The sequence below is a fragment of the Gymnogyps californianus genome, chromosome 1, assembly GCF_018139145.2.
Source record: "Gymnogyps californianus isolate 813 chromosome 1, ASM1813914v2, whole genome shotgun sequence".
Taxonomy (NCBI): Eukaryota; Metazoa; Chordata; class Aves; order Accipitriformes; family Cathartidae; genus Gymnogyps; species Gymnogyps californianus.
Window position 1 is genome coordinate 206,837,787 of NC_059471.1, and position 20,405 is coordinate 206,858,191.

General features: G+C 38.7%; 1 protein-coding gene across 3 annotated transcripts in view; it reads left to right on the forward strand.

The window, feature by feature from the left end:
- The first annotated feature begins 214 nt into the window (after positions 1 to 214).
- The window catches only part of GNAI1 (G protein subunit alpha i1), a 37,114-nt gene continuing 16,923 nt past the window's right edge, over positions 215 to 20,405 (forward strand). For all 3 annotated transcript variants that reach the window (XM_050891989.1, XM_050891998.1, XM_050892007.1), the window contains exons 1-3: positions 215 to 672; positions 19,855 to 19,897; positions 19,975 to 20,116. In XM_050891989.1, the coding sequence (XP_050747946.1) occupies positions 555 to 672; positions 19,855 to 19,897; positions 19,975 to 20,116 (303 nt within the window). In that variant the 5' untranslated portion in view covers positions 215 to 554. The remainder of the gene's footprint in view (positions 673 to 19,854; positions 19,898 to 19,974; positions 20,117 to 20,405) is intronic.

A 20,405-nucleotide genomic window follows, 5' to 3' on the forward strand; every position in this document is an offset into this window, starting at 1 on the left:
CCACCCCCCGCCCCCAACGGCTCGCTGATGCCGTGCGCACGCGCAGTCGCCCCGCCCCGCCCTTCCCGCCGTGCGCGCCCCCGCCCCCTTCCGCCCCCCCCTCCGCGCCGCCGTGGGGGCGGTGCGCGCGACCGAGCGCCTCCGGAGGGGCGGGGGCGGCGCCGCGGGAGCGCCAGGGCCGCGGCGGCGGCGGCGGGAGCAGCAGCCTTTCGGCCGGCGGCAGCGGCCCCCGGTGCGTGGGCTCCGTCAGCAGCCCTCTGCCTTCTCCCTCTCCGCGGTCCCCTAGGGACGGCTTCGGGCAAGCCTCCCCTCGCTTCCACACCCCCCCCCTCCGTTTTCTTCCTCTCCGCTTGCTTGCGTGTGAGGTAAACGCGGCGTGTGGTGCCTACGCCGCCGTTGCGTTTCAGGTGAGGGAGGGGGGGAAGGAGAAAGAGAGCGGGGAGGCACTCGCTCCCCCTCCCTCCTTCAGCGCCTCTCCGGCGGCCCCGGGCGCGAAACCCCGCCGCTCCCTTGCTTCTCTTCTCCCGGCGAAGTAAACCAGCCCCCTTCCCAAAATGGGCTGCACGCTGAGCGCCGAGGACAAGGCGGCGGTGGAGAGGAGCAAGATGATCGACAGGAACCTGCGAGAGGATGGCGAGAAGGCGGCCAGGGAGGTCAAGCTGCTCCTCTTAGGTAAGGGCTCCCGTGAGGTAAGGGTCCCCCTGAAGTAATCCCCCCCCCCCCCCCCCCAAAGCCCTGAGGTAGGAGCTTCCCTGAGGTAAGGTGCCCCTTCGCCTCCCAGCTCTGAGGTAAGGGCCCCTGTGTAGGCGAGGGCGGGGCAGGTGCCCGCCGAGCCGGCTCGCAGCTAACGTGACACCCGAGGATGGCTGAGGAGAAAGGGCCCCGCTTCTCGGGCTTGGAGGGCGGTTGGGCGGTGGGATGCTTTCCTCAGATAAGGTGGCAGAGGGAACGCCGCTCTGCCGTAGTGGGGTATGTGCTCACGGCCCCTCAAAAGTTGTCGGGTTCAGGGGAGGCACAGCAGCCCGTTAACGCAGGTGGGCGCCTCGGTTTCCTTCGGGCTTAGAGGCAGGGCCGTTCTGGGGAAACGGCATGGCGTAGTTTGTCCCGGGGCCCTTGTTTAGAGCGGGCCCCAACTTCCATATGAAGGGGATAAAATATCAAACTTTTGATGTCGATTCTGTGGACCTCTGCTCAGAGGAAGGAAACTTTAGGTTGGAGGATGTTTGCTCTTAATGTTTCTTGTAGACCTGAACACGTCCTAAACTGTTGCTATAAGAATAAAGTGCAGAAAGCATCAAAGGAACACAAGGCAAAGCACCGCTTAACTTTTTGCATTGTTTTGTGTTTGTGGAAGTTGCTTATGTTGCTGAAATCTTACAACGGGAAATACAACCTTAATGAGGATTCTAAATGTATGATATAGTGACTCACATAATATGCTGTCATGTGTTCTTGAGTTTTGCTAACAAGTACTTGAAGCTAGCTTTTTTGTATATTTTAAGTGATATGCTTTTGTGTAAAGATAAGTAAAATAAGGTTATTTTTTAAAATTACGAGGAAAAAAGGGTTTTAATCTGAAACACCTTTGTGCAGGACTAAAACTACTGTACAACTTGCGGACAGCTGAATGCTGCAAGATTTGCATTGTATTGGTGTTGTAGGGAGTTTTGCAGTATATGCCATACAGCTAAACCAGACCGGATCCTTCTAATCCGGAGTTAAAAAGCTGTTGAGTTGCAGCTTTCCTCGTGCTGCCCTTCCCCTCCCACAGCTACAGTTTCAGGCAAACTTTTTAAACGACTGACCAATTTCTTGCTCCCCTCGACATTGATTTTGATTTTGCTAGATTGCTTGTCTACAGTGCTCTGTTCGCTACAAATATTGTAGTAGACTTCTTAAATAACTTCTTTCTGTTGCTAAATTCTAAAATAGCTCCAGAAAGGTACAGGAAATGGAAGCACTTTCATGTGTAGATGAAGAGATGAAACAAACCTAGTATGGGAAAAGCAAATGTCCTAAAAGGTGTTTCTAGATCTAAAATTTCGCTTGTGAGAGAAACAATTAAAGCTTTTCTTTTTGGTTTGTTTTCCAGAAAGTGTTAGGCTTTTGGTTGGTACTGTGCCTAGTCCTGTATGCTTTTGGAATCCTCAGATTGTTGCATGGCAAGGTTATCCTGTATGTGATCAATAGCAATACTGCAGGAGATGTTATTGTCTTTTTCAAAGGTGGCAAAGTAATACTTTATATGTTCTCTGGCAAGGCATTTAAAATGATTTTTCAGTATTTTGCTGTCCTGTATGGAACTTTTAGTACATGTAGTTTGGTAGTCATCTTCTTATATTTCATCATATTCTGTGGATATGGATAATGTCCACATCTATGGAAAGATGCTTTAAACTTGAGAATTAATTTTGTCACTATTTTCTGTTGTTTAATGCTCTTATGTATAAAGTCATATGTTACAAGATTTTATTTTTAAATTTTATAAATTCTGTGTTTCTAATACAGAAAAGCTTTTGAGGAAAGTATGTTTTTCTGCTGGAATCTCATGAAATCTTAGGATATGGAACAAATGCTCAACTACATATGTTTTCTCATAGTGTTCTGAGCAGTAGCTCAGTTGGTTTAATATTTCCCCCTCCCCTATTAAAAAGAGGTGTGAAAACTAGCAGGCTAACTTCTTTTAGGACCAGTGTTTGAATCATTATTTAAACAAAAATTACCTAAATGTTTACTGAACTCAGAATGATGTTTTGTGTGTACACTCATGGATGCATTTGTGTATTTCACATGTCTTGGAATGAAAGTTTTTCTTTTTACTTTTCCTTGCAACTGTGTCAGATGTCTTAAATGTTATGTGAATGCTTTATCTGATGGCAAAACTATTTAAAGTTACTTCCACTAGAGCCACTTTCTTCTCACCGCTCACTTTCCCATTTGCTTGTTCAGCCCATATGTCATAGTTTATCATCTACTCGGTTGTACTCCTACATCTATTTATGGGCTTGTTCTGTTAAAAAGATACTGAAATAAAAGGAAAAGTACAAATTGTGGTCTGCTGCCAGGAAAATACAATGTGTGAGAGGCATCTAAAATACCTTGCTTATGTAGAAAAAGAGCATGTAGCTGTATACCTATTGATGCAATAAGGCAGATTTATTCCAGAATCTATAAAAACTATATTTTTGTGTGGTGATTAGAGAATCCTACTGAAGTATGAGCTAGAATGCTCAATTGAGGGAAGATGTGTTTATAAAATCAGTCTATTTCTAGCCTTTAAATTTAATTCATTCCATTATATGCTTTTCTAAAGGTTTTTCTAAAACAGGAAATTGCAGTGATTTAATTGAGAGAGATGTGACATCGCTGTACCTAAACAATGACTTTGTGAACAATATACTGATCCATGTTATATTTATTTTGTTGTCCTGTCTCTAGGAAGAAGCAGACATATTTAAGCTGTGCAAAATACTGTTGGCCTGGATTATGTAACTTCTTTCGTCACATCTGTAAATTGGTGCATCATTTTGTACAAATTTGACTGCAGGTCATTTGGAATAAAAATCCTGGATTCTGAACGTTATCCATGTATAACAATATTTTAACCTTGAAATTCTATGCACTTCATTGTGCTCTCCCAACAGCAGGAGAACGTTTTCTGGAAAATTTCTGAGCGCCATCCTCATTATTAGAAGCAAGATGAATTTGAGCATGTAGTTTGTAAGCCAAATGGAAAATGCTTGTTTATACATGGAATTTGGTGATTTTATTTTTTAAAATCATTAAATAAATGAGCTTCTTTCATTTAGAATTATTTTCAATCAGTGTGACAAAGAAAGACTTAAATTTCATGGGAACTCAACAAAAAATATAAGTGCATTCTAATATATTGTCCAACACTAAAATGTAACATACAAAAGTACTTTTCCTTAAGTACTTTAAGATTTGTGTCAAGTTGACAGTTCCTGAACTTCTGTTTCCTAATTGTTTGAAGTAGTATTTTGTTGCACTTTGTTGTTGTTGTGTTTCTTATAGATAAGCTCATATACTTAGTGTGAGTGAGATTTTTGAAAACCAATGTATATTTTGGCTGGCTTCGAAGTACAGAAAGTAGTAGACCCAAGTTGTTTTTCTCTTCCATGGTTCCTCATCTTAACTTCCAGTGTTCAACAAACAAAAATTCCAGTGATGCTTGCAGAATGAATGTAACTCTACTCACGTTGGGAGGTGGTGGTTCTGTGTGACCGATCTGTGTGCTGCATTAATATACATGTGATCCAGATCAGGTGTGGATTTGCAAGTACACTTCTGTTGAATTAGCTAAAGCACATAAGACTGAATTTATGCCAACTGCAGGAGAACAGGCAGTACCTCATTTAGTAGAAAACCTTCTGGTATGAGGTTAACTCATCAGCTTTTATGAATACATTCAAACTGGCAGCATGAGTTTATAGGATTAGCGCTTTGTCTTGTGGATTATCACATTCTTCACCTAATATAGCAAATTCAGTGTTCAGGTTCTTAGTATCTTGAATGAAAAAGACAATAGATATGTCTTAAATGTTCTTTAGAAGTGGATCCTGGGATCCAGGAGGTCACAGACCATATATTTGACACCTGTAATTATCTGTCTTCTTTCTGGATAATCACGTTTGTAGATTTAAGTTCAATGGATACCTTTATACTCATGACCAACAGAGCCACTTTTCCATTCCTGAATAGATCCTTGTGATTCGTACTGGAACATTGGCATGTTGCGTTCTTAAAGGTACCTGGTTTTTAATTTAAGACAGAGTATTGCTCTTAATCTTTTTCACTGCAGTTCTTCCTGTTCCTTAAGGCAGTAACTAGAACAATTCTATTCAATTGTTCTTCTAAATCTTCACATCTCATGCATCTTTTTCTGGCTGCTTTTGTTACAGACCTGCATCTTTCTGTCTGCTCAGTCAACTGACTCCCACTGCATACTCATCTTTTCAGCAGCATGATCCTTGCAGTCCTTGGCAATACTTGCCTTCCTCCAGACCTGACTGCACATTGGACTAAAATACATATATGTACTTCTCTTGCCTTTCCTTCAGAGTATTCTTTCTCCACACTTGCAGACAAAAAAAGACTTTAGAAGTCTGAACTTATGGGAGCTCTCAAAAAAGCCTTATTCTCACAAACAAGTATTGCACATTTCAGATATGTTGACCTCATCTTTGTAAGTTATGCCAGCCTAGTCTAAGACATTTCTGACAAAGTATTTCCTGTCTCACCTTCAGAGACAACTATCTGTAGATATTTACAAGTTCACCTCTTCTTTAAAAGCTGTTTTGTGATACCTAAAAGAAGTGTTTAATGTTGGGTCTTGTCTGTCTGCTTAGATTCAGCAGGAGTTCTGAACTAGGAGCTCTCTTGCATTTTAATATGGTACAGTTGGACTCTGGCAATCAGGATGTTATTTATATGGACTTCTATATCTGACTTTGTAGTTAAGTCAATGAAATCCTCAGGCCTTTGTACTAAATATATCAATGATTTCAAAGAACAACGTCAAAATTACTAGATTCCCATAGTGTAATAATCCCCTTCTCTTTTGTGCAAGGAGGCTCATGGATGTTCAGAAAACTCAGCCATTCAGTTATGGTTGTGTTTGCATAATTGCAGTTTGGGTTCTTTTATGCTTGTCTCTTTCTATTTGAATGTTGGTGTAATAATTTACAACATCATAATATTGGTCTTCAATGAGTGTATAGACTTCACTACAATACAAATTATCTTTAGTGATTTCAGGTAATCTGTTGCATTATTATTTTAAATCTTCATTTTGGAAGTTTCTTTATAAAATTATCATTTATGATTGTGTCATGATTTTAATTCTTTAACATTCTTAGGAAAAAATTTACTTCAGTACATGTTGTTTTAGAAAGGGCTAAAGAGAAACTGTACGTTTTGTACTATGTCATGATACCAGTAATGGCGACTTTGCTTTTTTGTCTCTTGATTAAAAAGTGTAGTTATGGATCTATAAAAATTACTTTAACTTATCTTTTGCATCAGGCATTAAGGCGTTTTTTATATTTTAAGAGTTAGAAAACATTTTAAACTAAAAAAAGATTTTCCTTCAAGTTGTCTTTTTAAAACAATGTGATGCTTCTTTTTTTTTCCCCTCCTGAATTAGAGACCACAGAAGCTCTGGTAAGGTACTTTTTGGTAAGCTGTTCACTCCCAGTATCAGTGGTGCCTCAAGACTGCACATAAGTTCTGTAATACACTGACTTAATTAGTTTCTTCCTACTTTTTCTGGCAGCACAGTTTATTGTATCATCATTGTGCTGATATGACAGTTTACTTCAGTCCTATAGATTATATTACTGAAATAATCATGTATTTAAGCTAACCTCCTTTTGTGAAATTATTTTGAACTTGCTTCAGAACTAAAGTTTACAGTATAGCTGCTTGCATAGTTGTGTTGGCACAACTTGAAGTCGGTCTTTGTGCTACAAAGAGTTAGGCTGTGCTGACTTATATAACCGTCTTGCAAAGTGGATTGTTCTTTTGCTGCCACATTTTACCCTTTAGTTGTTTTGGTCCTCTGAGAAGGAAGGATTGAGTAGTTGGCACATCCTAAGGTCTGGTTAAATATTTTGAAACCGAGCCATGAGTCCGGCTTCAGAGGGCTGAAATCCTGAAGTCAGTTTTGCTGCTGAGCTTGATGGATGTCTGCAGTGTTTCCTGTAATACGCTATCTGGCAAATGTCAAGGTAGAAAACTGGAAGTAGAAAAGAGATATTTAAGATGTTAAGTGTGAAGTTTTTCTGCTATGGAAATGCTGAAATAAAGATCTGAACTGACTTGATAATTAGCTATTAAAAGGTTTTTTCCAAGATGTGTATAGGAGAACCTGTATTGATGAAAACTTGCTATTCTGAGGTTGAGTCTTAGTCATTGTCCAGATTTACTGAGGTCAGCTGTTATATTTATTGCCCTTGTTTGCTCAGTGTCCTACTGTTACCTCAGGCTTTGTGTAAGTTACTGTTTTGTTATTCCGTGAATGGAACTTAGTTGGCTTCACCTGAGAGATTCGGTATCCAAAAAGTATTTAAGTTGGTAAGGTATATAGAGAGCAGTTGGAAAAATCAGAACTTTGAACTTGTGAGAGCAAGAAGTTTTGAGTGCACTATTCAGAAAAATGCAGAGTTTTTGAAGTGGCTCAACTTAGTGACATTTATGAGCGGAAGAATAATTAAGATATTGAAATTTATTAGACAATTAAGACAAAAATAACTCTTTTTGCTGAGACACTTTTGTGTACTAGGAATGTATGCTTTTGCAATAAAAGATTTGAACTCATCTCTTAATGCTAAACATATTTTGTTCTCCTTGTCCATGGAGTTGGAGCAGACAAGACAAAATAAGATTTCTTAATGAGTATCAGGGTGGGAAATAAAGGAACGATATGATGTCATAGACTAATTATCCATGTTTGTGACTGCTCATAACCCTCTCACAGTGTAGCTGTAAGAAGTGTTAGAGTTGGGGATTTGGAAGGTGTTTCCCATCATCATGGCTTTGCCCTTGGAATTTGCAAAACTGTGGAGCCAGCTTCAAAACCTCTGGGATTATCTATAGCTTGAATATGTAACAGGAGGTAAAGTATCATGTATCTGTTTATGCTGTCCCAGCAAAATGGCCTAAAAGTCACCTAGTGTCACAGATACTCATATGCATTATTCCTTGATTTGAAAGTACGTTATCTGTTCAGGTCAAATTTTGACTTTCCGTTTTATTTTGGTTTAATTGATGGCTAGCCCCTTCCTTGAAAACCATATTTCTGTGTAATTTTTAAAAATTTCTCTTGATACCATTCTTTCAGGATCTCAACTGATGGGGGTGATTGACATAGAGGATTTAAGAACCAATTCTTTAAATAAGAGATTTGTTGTTAAACATATGGTTGGCAAATAAATTGCTTTCCTGGCTTTGGTAATTGAAGGGTCATTGAAGCTCTGAATAACGCAATTTGTTGTATGTTTAGGTATCAACTTAATAAATCAAGTAGCGGTGTTGACATATATCCATATGTTTATATGGGCTATGTATTTATATCTAAATATAAATAAATCTCTAAAGATGCATGTAAATGGCAATATTATATGTACCTATAGAAATTGATAGTGAAATTAGAAAATACTTTTTGTAAAGCTACTTATCTAAAGGAATCAACACCATTTGAATATACAGTGCTTCAATTTATGAAATAAACTGTACCTCACTACTTTTTGATATATGCTTTTTAGGTATGTAGTATTGCATTTGAAGTGCGTAATATACTTAGCAAAGGTACCTGATTAAATCTTTAGTGAAATATAACAGTATCTAGGCAACCAGAATGGACAGGAAGTCTTTACAATTACTGCTCTAAGCAGATTGCTTTTAAAGAAGAAATCAATGTACTGTAATGAAAATTCCTGTTGAAGCTGTGAAGCAGGTTTATAATTCTTAATATCTTCTAGAATTTAATATGGTCTGTTTCTTGAAATGAAAATACTGTTGGAATCAACTGGCTACCTGTATCCCATCTTCCCTTTGCAAAATTGATAAAATAATTTCTTGCATATAACTATATATTTTTTTTTCACATGGATAAAGCTGTTGTAGTTATTTGGCTCATAATATGAGTTGCTACCCATCATGATCATAAGGAGGTTCTGAATCTCTGGGGTTTTTTTAATAGTTTCCAGTAAAACTCAAGAGGTTCTTCCCTATTTTCTAAATCCATATCGGAATGCTGGAAATAAGCAGTGCATGTTGTCTAATAAGCAGTTGAGCCATTCTAGCAGCTCTGTTGCTAAAAAGGAGAGTGCTGTTGCAGCATCTGGCTGAATCGTTTTGCCCTCTCCCTGGCACTTTTAAATGCTTAACTCAGTTTTGTGCTGGTTTAATAGTCAAATTGGCTGTCCTGTTTGGACTTAGTTTGCTGCTAGAGTGGTCAATTTAACTGGTATTTCATAATGGTCTGGTGAGGACCTGAATAAAAGCGTGATGGGGAGCAGAGATACATGCCTTACACAAATGAAGTACTGGAAATGCATAGCAGCAGGTGGAGGGGAAAATGGGTGCAGAGTAGGATTCTTTCAATTTCTGCGTTTCTGTGTCAGTTTCCTGTAGAATCGGATTAGGAATAATGTGAAATTGTGTTTGCCTGCGAGATCCAGTTGTTAGACATGTTAAACCCTATTCAAAACCCACTTATTTTAAAACCTCATTGCTGGAATAGGAGATAGTGGCAGTCTTTCTCAAGGAGTGTATTGATTAGGGCACTTGGTCGGAAAATGGAGGTAGGAGTTTGTTTTTGTTCCAAGTCCAAGGAGTCTTAGACCTGTGTTTCCTTATGCTGTTCTAACTTACAGGTCATAGGCTTGACTAGGAAGCATCCTCTTCTACGTAGCGCTTTGTGAAGAATGCAAGATAGTAGTGGACAAGAAGCATAACTGCCAGCTCAGTGTCCAAACAATAGAGAGGAGAATGGAGACGTTAGTCTCCAGTTAAAACAGTGAAGTTGTATTCATATTACAAACAGAATACAGTGTGAATGTAGTATTGGAATGCAATTTTAAAACTTGCCATGGCTGGAGATAAGTGTCTTGCAATAACAAAATTGGCAGTAAACAAGACAATTGTCTGTAGTATTTATAGATTTTATTTAATTAAATGTTATTTTGAATGCTCATTAATTTCAGAATCTACCAGTGATGTACTGTACAAGGGTGGACTGAAAATAAGCTGCTAAGTCTCATTTAAGTGTTTTCTGTATTCTTGATGCATTAAATATTTTTTGAAGCATTCTGAAAGTGGATTTCTCAGCTGTATGCAGATTCAGTTACTGATCCTTAATAAATCCGGTAAACTCTTGGCAAAACCATTATATGCTTTCTAAAGCTCTTAAAGACATTGACAGGGATTCCTTCTAATATGCTTTAATGCCTCAGTGTTTGCTAGCAAAGGCTGTCATGTAATTCCTAGATGAGAGACTACTTAGGTTATTTTCTCTGTCTGCTGTTCTGGAACATAGGACCTTTTGGGGTTAGATTAGATCGGGCTTTGACAACATACTTGTTTGAGGCCTAACAAGCTGCTGTTTATGTAGGTATATATCTTATTCCTTGCTTCTGGGATTGTTGGGTGCAACTGCCTGTTTGAATGGGTTGAAATTTTTATATACTTCAAAGCTTTCTCAGTTTAATTTGAGACCAGTTAAATACAGAGTCTGTTTAAACAACAACAAGCCAGATTTTTGTTTTCATACTGTTAACCACAAATAATATTCTGCTTGTAGGTAGCTTTCTGTGGAAAATGCACGTGCATGTAACAAAAGAATATGATTGAGTATACACATGAATTTTCTTTCCTGGTTCAGATACAAATAGGAGTTCTGAAAATGTTTCCTTTTGAAAAGATCTGTCTGGATAGCTAGATCTTTTCATTTAACATTTCAATCTGTGTCACTTTGTAAGTCTCTCCACCAGAATGACCTGCATGAAGTATACCTCTGTTGCAGTGGGGAATTTTTTGTAAAGTATCTTTGATTGTGATTAATGATAGTCTGCTTAGTAGAAGTTCTGTCTGGTATCTCAGTCACTGAACCTACTATCTTTGCACACCATATTTATAGCTCAGTGAACAGTAAAAGGCCATGAAGGCCAACCACGCTGTCACGAAAAATGTCAGGGCACTTTGGATTTCTAGAGGTTTGTTAGATATATATTCGGAGGTCTGGATGAGGCATGCTGTACTCTATTGGCAGAAATTGATAATAACTGTCTTGGTGAACAGTGTAAGAGCAAAGGAGGTGGTTCTTTCTGTTGGAGCACTCAGCATTTATGTTGTGTATTGTGGTCATATACAATATGCACTCAAACTAATGTTCTAGAAGGTCTTTAATCATGTTCTTTCATACCATGATTTCAAATTATGTAGTGATTGTTTCTGAGCATACTACTATCTATGGAAGAAGATAACCACGTTCATTTTTTTAAGCGACAAATTTAAATCTTATTTTAATTTTGAAGAGAAGATCAGTTATTTGCTGTTAGTGAAGTTCCATTAGAAACACTGACAAGTTTCTGGACTTTGAATTTCAAGGAGATTCCCAAATCTTTTAGAGGACAGTAGTGTGGAGGCTAGCCTTTGATACATTTAAGTAGTCAACTGATAATCTTACCAAGCTGCTGTCAGCATTGACATGTTAGATAAACGTGGAGCCACAAACTTTTTAGCTGCTGGTGATGTGGCATATAGTTGTCAGGCAGCAGGCATGATTACTGTGTGGTTTTCATCTCTAAATGTGCATCCATTCCCTTGTTTAATTTCTGGCAGAAGTAAGAGGTTTATTTCCAAACCTTTGAGTCTCAGCTTGTCACGGTCCTACTATATAGCAGTAGCTGTACAGCCAGTAATTTGAAACAGTTGAGGAATATAAATATAAGAACAGTTTTGAAGAGCTAGATACAATTTGTATTCAAAAGCTGCCTGCATTCAAGTGTGTTGTACATAAAATTCCACATTACAAAAAATTTCTGCTAAGATTTCTGCTTATCACATGCATCAAATTCTAAGCAAAAAGAAGATTCCATAAAAACTTTGTCATAAAAAAGATACCAAGCACTAACAGAAAATTTGAAATAGCTGGAAACTCAATTCATACTTCTAAAGATAAAGATGTGAATAAAAGTTACCTTAAGGTTTGCAAAATGGAGTGTGTGCTCTGATCGTTTCACCGTAAGCTTTATTTTTTAGAATTCATTGAGTTCCAGAGGTTATACTGAATATAAAACCATACTTTTTCTTTGTTGTTTCAACACTAAACTAGTTAATACAGCCTTTATCACTTGCTTATGTGTTTACTATAGTAATAGCGTAGGTATCTAAGAAACTTAAAGCAGTTTATTGGAGGTCTAGACCTGAATAAACACACAGGATGCTAACATGAGTTAATATGCGATTGCTTCTTGAGGTAACGTTTTATATTAACATTTTTCTTAAATGATGTTTTATATATAATATATTGACTATTTTGTTGTGTACAGTTGATTTCAAACATCTACTAAAAGCAATACTGAAGACCTAGGAAAGAAATAATTAGTTGTAATTAATTCTTGCTTTGTTAGGGAATTTACAAAAGTGACAGTGGCTTGTAGATTTAAATGGTGCTTCTTCTGTAGAACTAAGCCAGCATGCAACTACTGAAACCTTGAGAATTGTCTCAGATCTTTTATCTGAGTCAGTGTCATAATTTTAGAATCTGTCACCCCTGTGGTTTCATGTATGTACATTACATCCCGTGATGTAATCTGGGATTCACACTCTATTACTACATGGCTAAATTATTGTAATATTTTCTTCCAGACATTATTCACACAGCTTCTTTCTTAACTCATTCAAAGTTTCCTGGCACATTCAAATTCCAGTAGCTATGGAAATTCCAAGACTAATGCCACCTTATAAGTAATGAGTACTGTCAACCTTTGACTATATGAAAACAGTTGGGAAGGGGAAAAGGAACATAAACTCTATTAGTGGCAGCAGCCACCAGAGAATTAGAAGAATACAAGTTGGTGGTAGATAAGAGGCATTAACTGCTGGGTGGCTTCAAAAAGGGGGAGTGGGGACACAAGACAAAAAAAAAAAAAAAAATTTGCAGGGAGGTGGAACGGTGCAGGTGCTGGTGTCAGAGAATGTTTCATTTAGTGGTCAGCCTGTCTAGTGGATGCGTAGCAACAAGTTTCCGCTGTGAGTTTCTTGTACTAGCATCGATGTGTTTTGAATATAGTAACAATGATTAGCAGCTTGAATTCTAATTTAAGTCTCTTGTCTGGTAATGTGTCATGAAGTGATAAATGTAAGAGATTATACTTCCAAGCTATCTGCTTGTCATGTGCTTTTGTAAGAGATTTCTGGCCCCATAGCAGAAACAGTAGAAATCACTGGGCATTTAGCTTGTGCTGAGACCAGTGGCAGCTGAGGAACAGGCACCATTCATCTTGTGCCTTCTACTGTGAAACACTAACATCTGACAGAAGACTGCATAGGAGAGTTATGGGGAGAGGACTTTACAGTGGGTGAATCCAACAATTTACAAGTCAATGTGTTTTATTTTAAATTTTGCATGTGTCTCTATGTTTAAGTTAATCTGGTGCAAGTTTTCTGTTTTACAGTCTGAAAAGCTGACTAACATCCATTGAAAGTGTTATATTAATTACTCTTGTCCATACTTGAACTCTCTTCTGGCAACATACAAGACTATTCTACTTGTTTGTGGGTTCTCTTCCTTTGTCCGACTTGGTGGTTCAAAGCCAGCCCCGTTCTACTCTTCAGTTTTTATCTAACTCTGGTCTTAATCTAGGGTTGGTTTTTTTTCCCCAAAAATTTAGTCTACAATTTTTTCTATGTCAGTGTTGCGAGGAGTATATTTGTGCTATTAGGAATTGTTGTACTTGACAGTTGGTTTCCTCCAAAGAGGGATACTGTGAACTTGAAGTCTGCATTGCTTTTTATCTTGGTATTTGATCAGTTTCTTCAGTAAGCAATTAGCAAATGCTTCACAAGTTAGAAATGTTACTATTAAGATCTCAGCACTTACAAACAGCAGTTTCTGTGCTTGGGTGCATAAAACATTTGTTCCAGAAATTTGTAGTTCTGGAATGCTTGCTATGTAGGCAGTGTGTGGGATAATAAATCATGAGACGCTATGAGTAGTTTAAAGTAACATTTTTGCTGACCTGTTATTTTTAATCAAATTACAAAATACTTATTTCAATTCTTTTTAAACACAGACCTGCTCCATTTGGAAAGTAGAAGAATATTGAATCTGTCTAAAATGATGTTTGCTACAATTTCATAGTAGTGAGTCACAGGATCATAGAATCACAGAATCATTTAGGTTGGAAAAGACCCTTAAGATCATCGAGTCCAACCAAGTCTGTCTTTTTAATATCTTTTAGTAAGTTCTTGTGTAACTGGCCAAATAGCAGCTTGGAGAATCAAATATTGCTTTAGCTGTTTTTTAAATTTATTTGAGCTTTGCTATCCCTACTCAGTTCCTTCAGAGTATTATATGTGAGGTTGATCTGTTGAATGGTTTTTTGAACATGAAGATGCTTTGATTTTTCTATTTCCAAAGTTGAAAGTTGGCTTTGAAAGAAAAATTATAATACAAATTTAGTCCCTTTTATTTAGCTGAGCTTCAGATTAACTGTGCCATGGATGGTGCAGCAGGGTTAGTCACAGGCCTGGGTTTATGTGCTAGGTATGAATTCACTGAGTGCTATCAAAACTCATGCTGGATCCAGGTAAATGACTGCTTTGGATAGCACCAATACTAGCTGTGGAAGTATTGACATATGAAGGTAGAGCCTGATTACTAAACTTTGAGGCAGAAGACCCTTCAGATTATAGTAGAATCTCTGGGGGAAAACATAGTTCTGCTGCTTCCTGTGTTAAATTGTGGTGATTAAGTTGGACATGCTTTGCTTCCACACTTTGTCAGTCTGCGTAAAGCAGCATAAGGATCTACCTGCTTTCTGGCAAGCAGGTGTAATAAGAGTATTAGACTTAGTTGAATTTGTATTCCTACTGAACTATGTGAATAAAAGTTTTAAAATTCTGTGCTTTAAATTGGATTTTCATAGGATGTGTTGCCCTCTATTTTTTTTTTGAGGAGCTCACGAAGGACACAAAGTGTACAAGAGAGATGAAAATACTCATCAGTTATTAAAACTTTTCTTTTGTCAGCGATGACCTAACAGTTAGCTTAGACTTTCATTTAAAACTGAGCAAACAAAAAATGCCCACCATTCTTTCAAATTCGAAACTGATACACTGCTGTTTTTCTAGTCTGAGCAGAACTGTCATGTCTTTTTATTAATATTTTTGTTATACATAAATAGTAACTGAGCCAATAAGACTGTCTGTTCAGATTATTGGCAGTAGTGAAGCTGAAATCAAGTATCACACTTCAGTAGGCAATAAATAGCATCCTTTACTAGATGATTGAGAAATATACAATCAAGTCTGTCTAAATTTGGGTAGGGTTTGTTTGTGGCAGTACAGCTAGCTCTGACATTTTATATGCAGCTGTCACATGAAATATTTAATACTGCTTGCTCCTGTCTAAAACTTTCTAAAACAGAGTTAGTTCTCATTTTGCTGTATGGACAACTTATTCACATTGAGATAAAGGAGGAAATTTTACAAATGCATCCATCAGAAAACCTGGCTGAGCTCTGCTTTCAGGAGTGCAAAAATAATGAATCTCCTTTCAGTATGGGACAGTGAGTGAGGTGTAATTTTCTTACATACTTTGCAAAGATTATTAGGCAAGCTGCAGGCATTTTAGTGTGCAGTTAAAGAAAAAACCCAAACGAAACACAACTGTTTCTATTTGCCATTAAATAAAATAGAGGGGTGCATCTTCCAGGAACTCACTGTTGATGTTAGGTACTCTGTAATAAATGACTTAATTTTTTTTCATATGTATTATGAGTGTTTGTGGTTATGTTACTGAGAGGGCTTTTGTGAGAATTCTAGGTATATGGTACACATGAATTCTAACACCATAGAGAAACACGCATATCTGACTCAGGAAAAACTGAGTAGAAAGTGTATTACAAAATAATTAAATTTTGATACTGTGACTAGCCCTGACGCTGACCTGCTTGGTTAGTCAAATGTGCCGAATTTTGAACAGAAAGAGCACTTCACAAGGTTATGTAAATTAAATGCTGTAGTAATATTTCTTAATATCTCCAAAATTGCTGTTGAATGCAGGGGTATATACTTTCTTCAAATTGTTTGAATAAAAATATTAACCCAAAGCAAATTATAGTAATTTCATTAATAAAGCTAATCTTTAAACTTTTGTCACCTATTTGTGCTTAAGTGCATAATCAGGTATTTACAGATTAAGTGTTAATTTGGTTTATAAATGCTTCAGGTGTCACAATAACAAATTACTTTTGTACTAGTGTCTCTGTTTTCTGTTTATATTAATATACTGATATTGAACTTCCATGGCAGCTCAGAGCCTCAGAACTATTGCTACTCTATAAAGAAACTTGCAGGTTTATAAAAAATAAGTCTTTTACTTGGACGTTAGCTAAAGACGGCATTAAGCAATCTTGGGTTGATGTTGACAGGCCTACTCTATTCCTTAGCTACTTAATTCTGCAGCACACTAGCTCCTGTTGGTGCTAACACTCATTCTACTGTGTGTTGGAGGAAGGGAAGTCTAGCCACATCAGTAGCAGTGCTGGGGAGGAGGTGGGACAACTTTTGGCAGCCAGTCTTAAATTGGCTTGAGCCTGTCAGGAAGCTACATATTTAGTTTAATAGGAGGAATATCCCAAAGGCATCACTATACAGTAGTCAAAGTATAGAAATATTCTGTTATACTGACATCAAATAATATTTTAAGTCAGAAGAAACCTCTAGAGGTCATCGAGCTCAACCCTTGGCTCAAAGCCAGGCTAACATCAAAATAGATAAGGTTGCTCAGAGCCTTGTCCAGTTGAATCTTGAAGATCTCCAAGGCTGAGTTTCTGCTTCCTCTATGTGCAACTGGTTCAAGTGCTTAACCTCTTCCATGGGGATAGGTTCCCTGCCCACCCTTCTGTCTCTGTGAAACTGCCTGTGCTGCAGCTTCTTGATTGCCTCAGATCTTTTTGTTGTGTACCTCTGAGAATTTTGCTTCTGTCTTCAGCTGTCTTAGGTGGGTTTTACAGAGAGGACAGCAATTAGACACACACCCCATCCCCTCCACCCCACCCCAGGTAGTCTTTCCAGGATTAAAAAGCACAGTTCCATGTAGCTTTTCCTTGTGTGCCATGTGCACCAGCCCCCTAATCAAATAAGTGACCTTCTACTGTTTTTTCTCTAGTTTATCAGTATCTCATTTACTGGATGCTGAGGGGGGGAACAGTACACAGTACTCAGATACAGCATCATGAATGCTGGCTGCTGGGGAATAACAGCTGCTTTTGACTTGTTGACTGCAGTTTTGCCAGTGCAGCAGTAGAAGCTGTTTGCCGGGGTCAACCCAAACAGCCACGCAGCTGCTTGATCACTCTCCTCTCCCTCAGGATAAGGAGAAAATGGAAGGAAGGCGAGAAGACTCATGGGTCAAGATAATGACATTTTAATAGGGAAAGCAAAAGCTTGCACACACAGGCAAAGCAAAAAGAAGAATTAATTCCCTGCTTCCCATTGGGAGGCAGATGTTTGGCCACTTCCGGGAAAGCAGGGCCTCAGCGTACATAATGGTTGTGTGGGAAGAATCATAGAACCATTTAGGTTGGAAAAGACCTTTAAGATCATCGAGCCCAACTGTTAACCTAACACTGCCAAGTCCACCACTAAGCCATGTCCCTAAGCACCACATCTGCACATCTTTTAAATACCTCCAGGGATGGTGACTCAACCACTTCTCTGGGCAGCCTGTTCCGATGCTTGATAACCCTTTCAGTGAAGAAATTTTTCCTAATAGCCAATCTAAACCTCCCCTGGTGCAACTTGAGGCCGTTACCTCTCGTCCTATCACTTGTTAGTTGGGAGAAGAGACCGACACCCACCTTGCTACAACCTCCTTTCAGGTAGTTGTAGAGAGCGATAAGGTCTCCCCTCAGCCTCCTTTTCTCCAGGCTAAACAACCCCAGTTCCCTCAGCCGCTCCTCATAAGACTTGTGCTCTAGATCCTTCACCATAACCACCCTTCCAAAGGCTATGACAAACAAAGATTAAGACAGACATCATAACCACAAATGTCTACTCTTCCTCCTTCTTTCCCCGAGCTTTTACTGCTGAGCATGGCATCATGTGTTATGGAATATCCCTTTCATCAACTTGGGTCAGTTGTCCTGGCTATCTCCCTTCTCAACCTCTTGTCCACCCCCAGCCTACTTGCTAGGGGTGGGGACAGGGTGGAAAAGAGAAAAAGCCTTGATGCTGTGCATGCACTTTTCAGCAATAGCAAAACCACTGGTGTGTTATCAACACTGGTTTAGCCACAAATCTGAAGCACAGCACCATAAGGGCTGCTGTGAAGAAGGTTAACTCCATCCCAGCCAGACCCAGTGCAGCAGCCCAGTATGTGGTTGACCTTCATTGCCACAAGGGCCCACTACTGACTCTTCAGGTTGTTGATCCCCCCAGTTATTTTCTGCAAGGTTGTTCCCTAACCCATTAGTCCCAAGTCTGTGTTGTTGCATGGGTTATTTTGTGCCCCTTGCAGGACTTCACATTTGTCTCTGTTCACTGTCATGAGATTCCGGTCCTCTAGTTTGTTGAGGACGCTCTGAATGGCACCTCTGTTGTCCAACACTATGACCACTTCCTGGCTTCCCAGGCTGATGTCACCTGCAGACTTGTTGTGAGTGCATTCCATCCTGCCTTTCAGGTCATTGATGAAGATGTTTATATTAGCCCAGTATCATCTCCTGAAGATTGCCTCTTCGAACTGGCTTACAGTTAGATTTTAAATCGTTGACCACAAGCCTTTAAGTCTGGCTGTCTAGGCAGATTTTCAGACACGCTGAAGTTAATATTTATCCAGTTTGGTACAAGGATGCTGTGGGAGTTGGCATCGGAAGCCTTGTTAGAGTCAAAGTAAATGACATCCATTGGTGTCCATCATCCCCAAAACCAACTGTTTCCTCACGAAAAGTTATCAAGTTAGGTGCAGTTTGCACTTTGGAAATCCATGCTGGCAATTCACAGTCACTTTCTTTTCATTCATGTGCCTGGAAATGACTCCCAGGAGTATTTGCTGTATAGTTAGTCTGAGGATCAGGGTGAGGCTGACTGTCTCATAATGCCTCAGATTCCCCTTCTTGCCCTTTTTTGAAGATGAATAAATACAGCCTTTATCAGTGGCTTCCCGTGGTCACAGTGACCTCTAAAGAAGAGGGGTTTCTTTGGTTGTATTGGAATTGGGCAACTGGTGATCTGTTTGCATTAGAACACCTGTAGACTGTGTGAAGACTATACTCGCTTCTGCAAAACCATATTGAGAAAGAGGAAACGTAAGAGGGAGAATTCAGCACGTCACAGACAAACTGGGAGCGTGCTGTCTAAAGGGATTAGATCACAGTTCTATGAGTTCCATAGTTGTTTTCAGAGAAAGAAGCAGACTGAGAAAGTGGAGGTAAACTAAGGTGGTTGAGTCAGCAAAAACTGCATTTTTTTCCCCCTGTCTGCTGACAGACATAAGAATTCTTTTTGTAAGCTTTGTATTTTAACGTAGCATGCTTTTTTCCTAAAAAAATTGCTAAACATTGAGAATGGTATCAGCATGTCTGGCAAACCTCATGCAGTCTGTTGTAACAAGAAGTAGTCTGACTGTGTTGCTCCATTCTTGCAAGGGGCAAAAGATGGTTACAAGGACTAGAACCCTGAAGAGTTTGAAGATGTTTATTTGCAACACTGAAGACCACTAATACAGTGTGAAGAACTTATAAAGGAGGTTTTTGGTTAGGTGTTGATTAGAAGGGCAGTTAGCTTCAGACCCCTTTGAAGTTGAACGACTGATCATCTGTTTGCATTAGAAACACCAGCGGACTGTGTAAAGATTATGATCACATCTGTAAAAAGAAAAGCAAAGACTTTCTAGAGCTGAATGATTTGTTCTTAAAATGTCTTGATTTTGAAAATTCCAGCTCGAGACGCTTACATTTTGATATTAAAAATTAATTTTTAACAAAGGTACTTTTAACTATTGAAGGTTTTTATATTGGTTAGGTATTTGAAGTGTAGAAACTAAATGTATTTTCAAAGATTAATAAAAGTCTAATGAATTTTCACACATTTATTTTTCAGGAGCTGGTGAATCAGGGAAAAGCACAATTGTCAAACAAATGAAGTAAGTATGGTGAAATACTATGATAGAGAATTTTTTTTTTATTTGAATAGAGAATTTATTTTTTTTTCCTTCCATAGGATTATCCATGAAGCTGGTTATTCAGAAGAAGAATGTAAACAGTACAAAGCTGTTGTCTACAGTAACACCATTCAGTCCATTATTGCTATCATTAGAGCAATGGGGAGGTTGAAGATAGACTTTGGTGATCCAACCAGGGCTGTGAGTATTGAAGTGCATACACAGATATACAGCTGAAATATCCATTCATTTTCAATTTTTGTTCATTACTATTTCCTGAAAAAATCTCTCGATACCCAAAAATCTTCTTTGTAGGATACAAAGTTTGATTGAAAACTAAATGTCATTGGTTTTTACATGGCAAGGTGACTTACAGAGCAATCAGCACTGGGTTGATTCACAGCAACTATTTGGTTTAGATGCAATTCTCCAAATTCTATCTAAATTGGGAGAACTAAACATCTGAGTCTTAGGGAGTTTTCGAAAACCA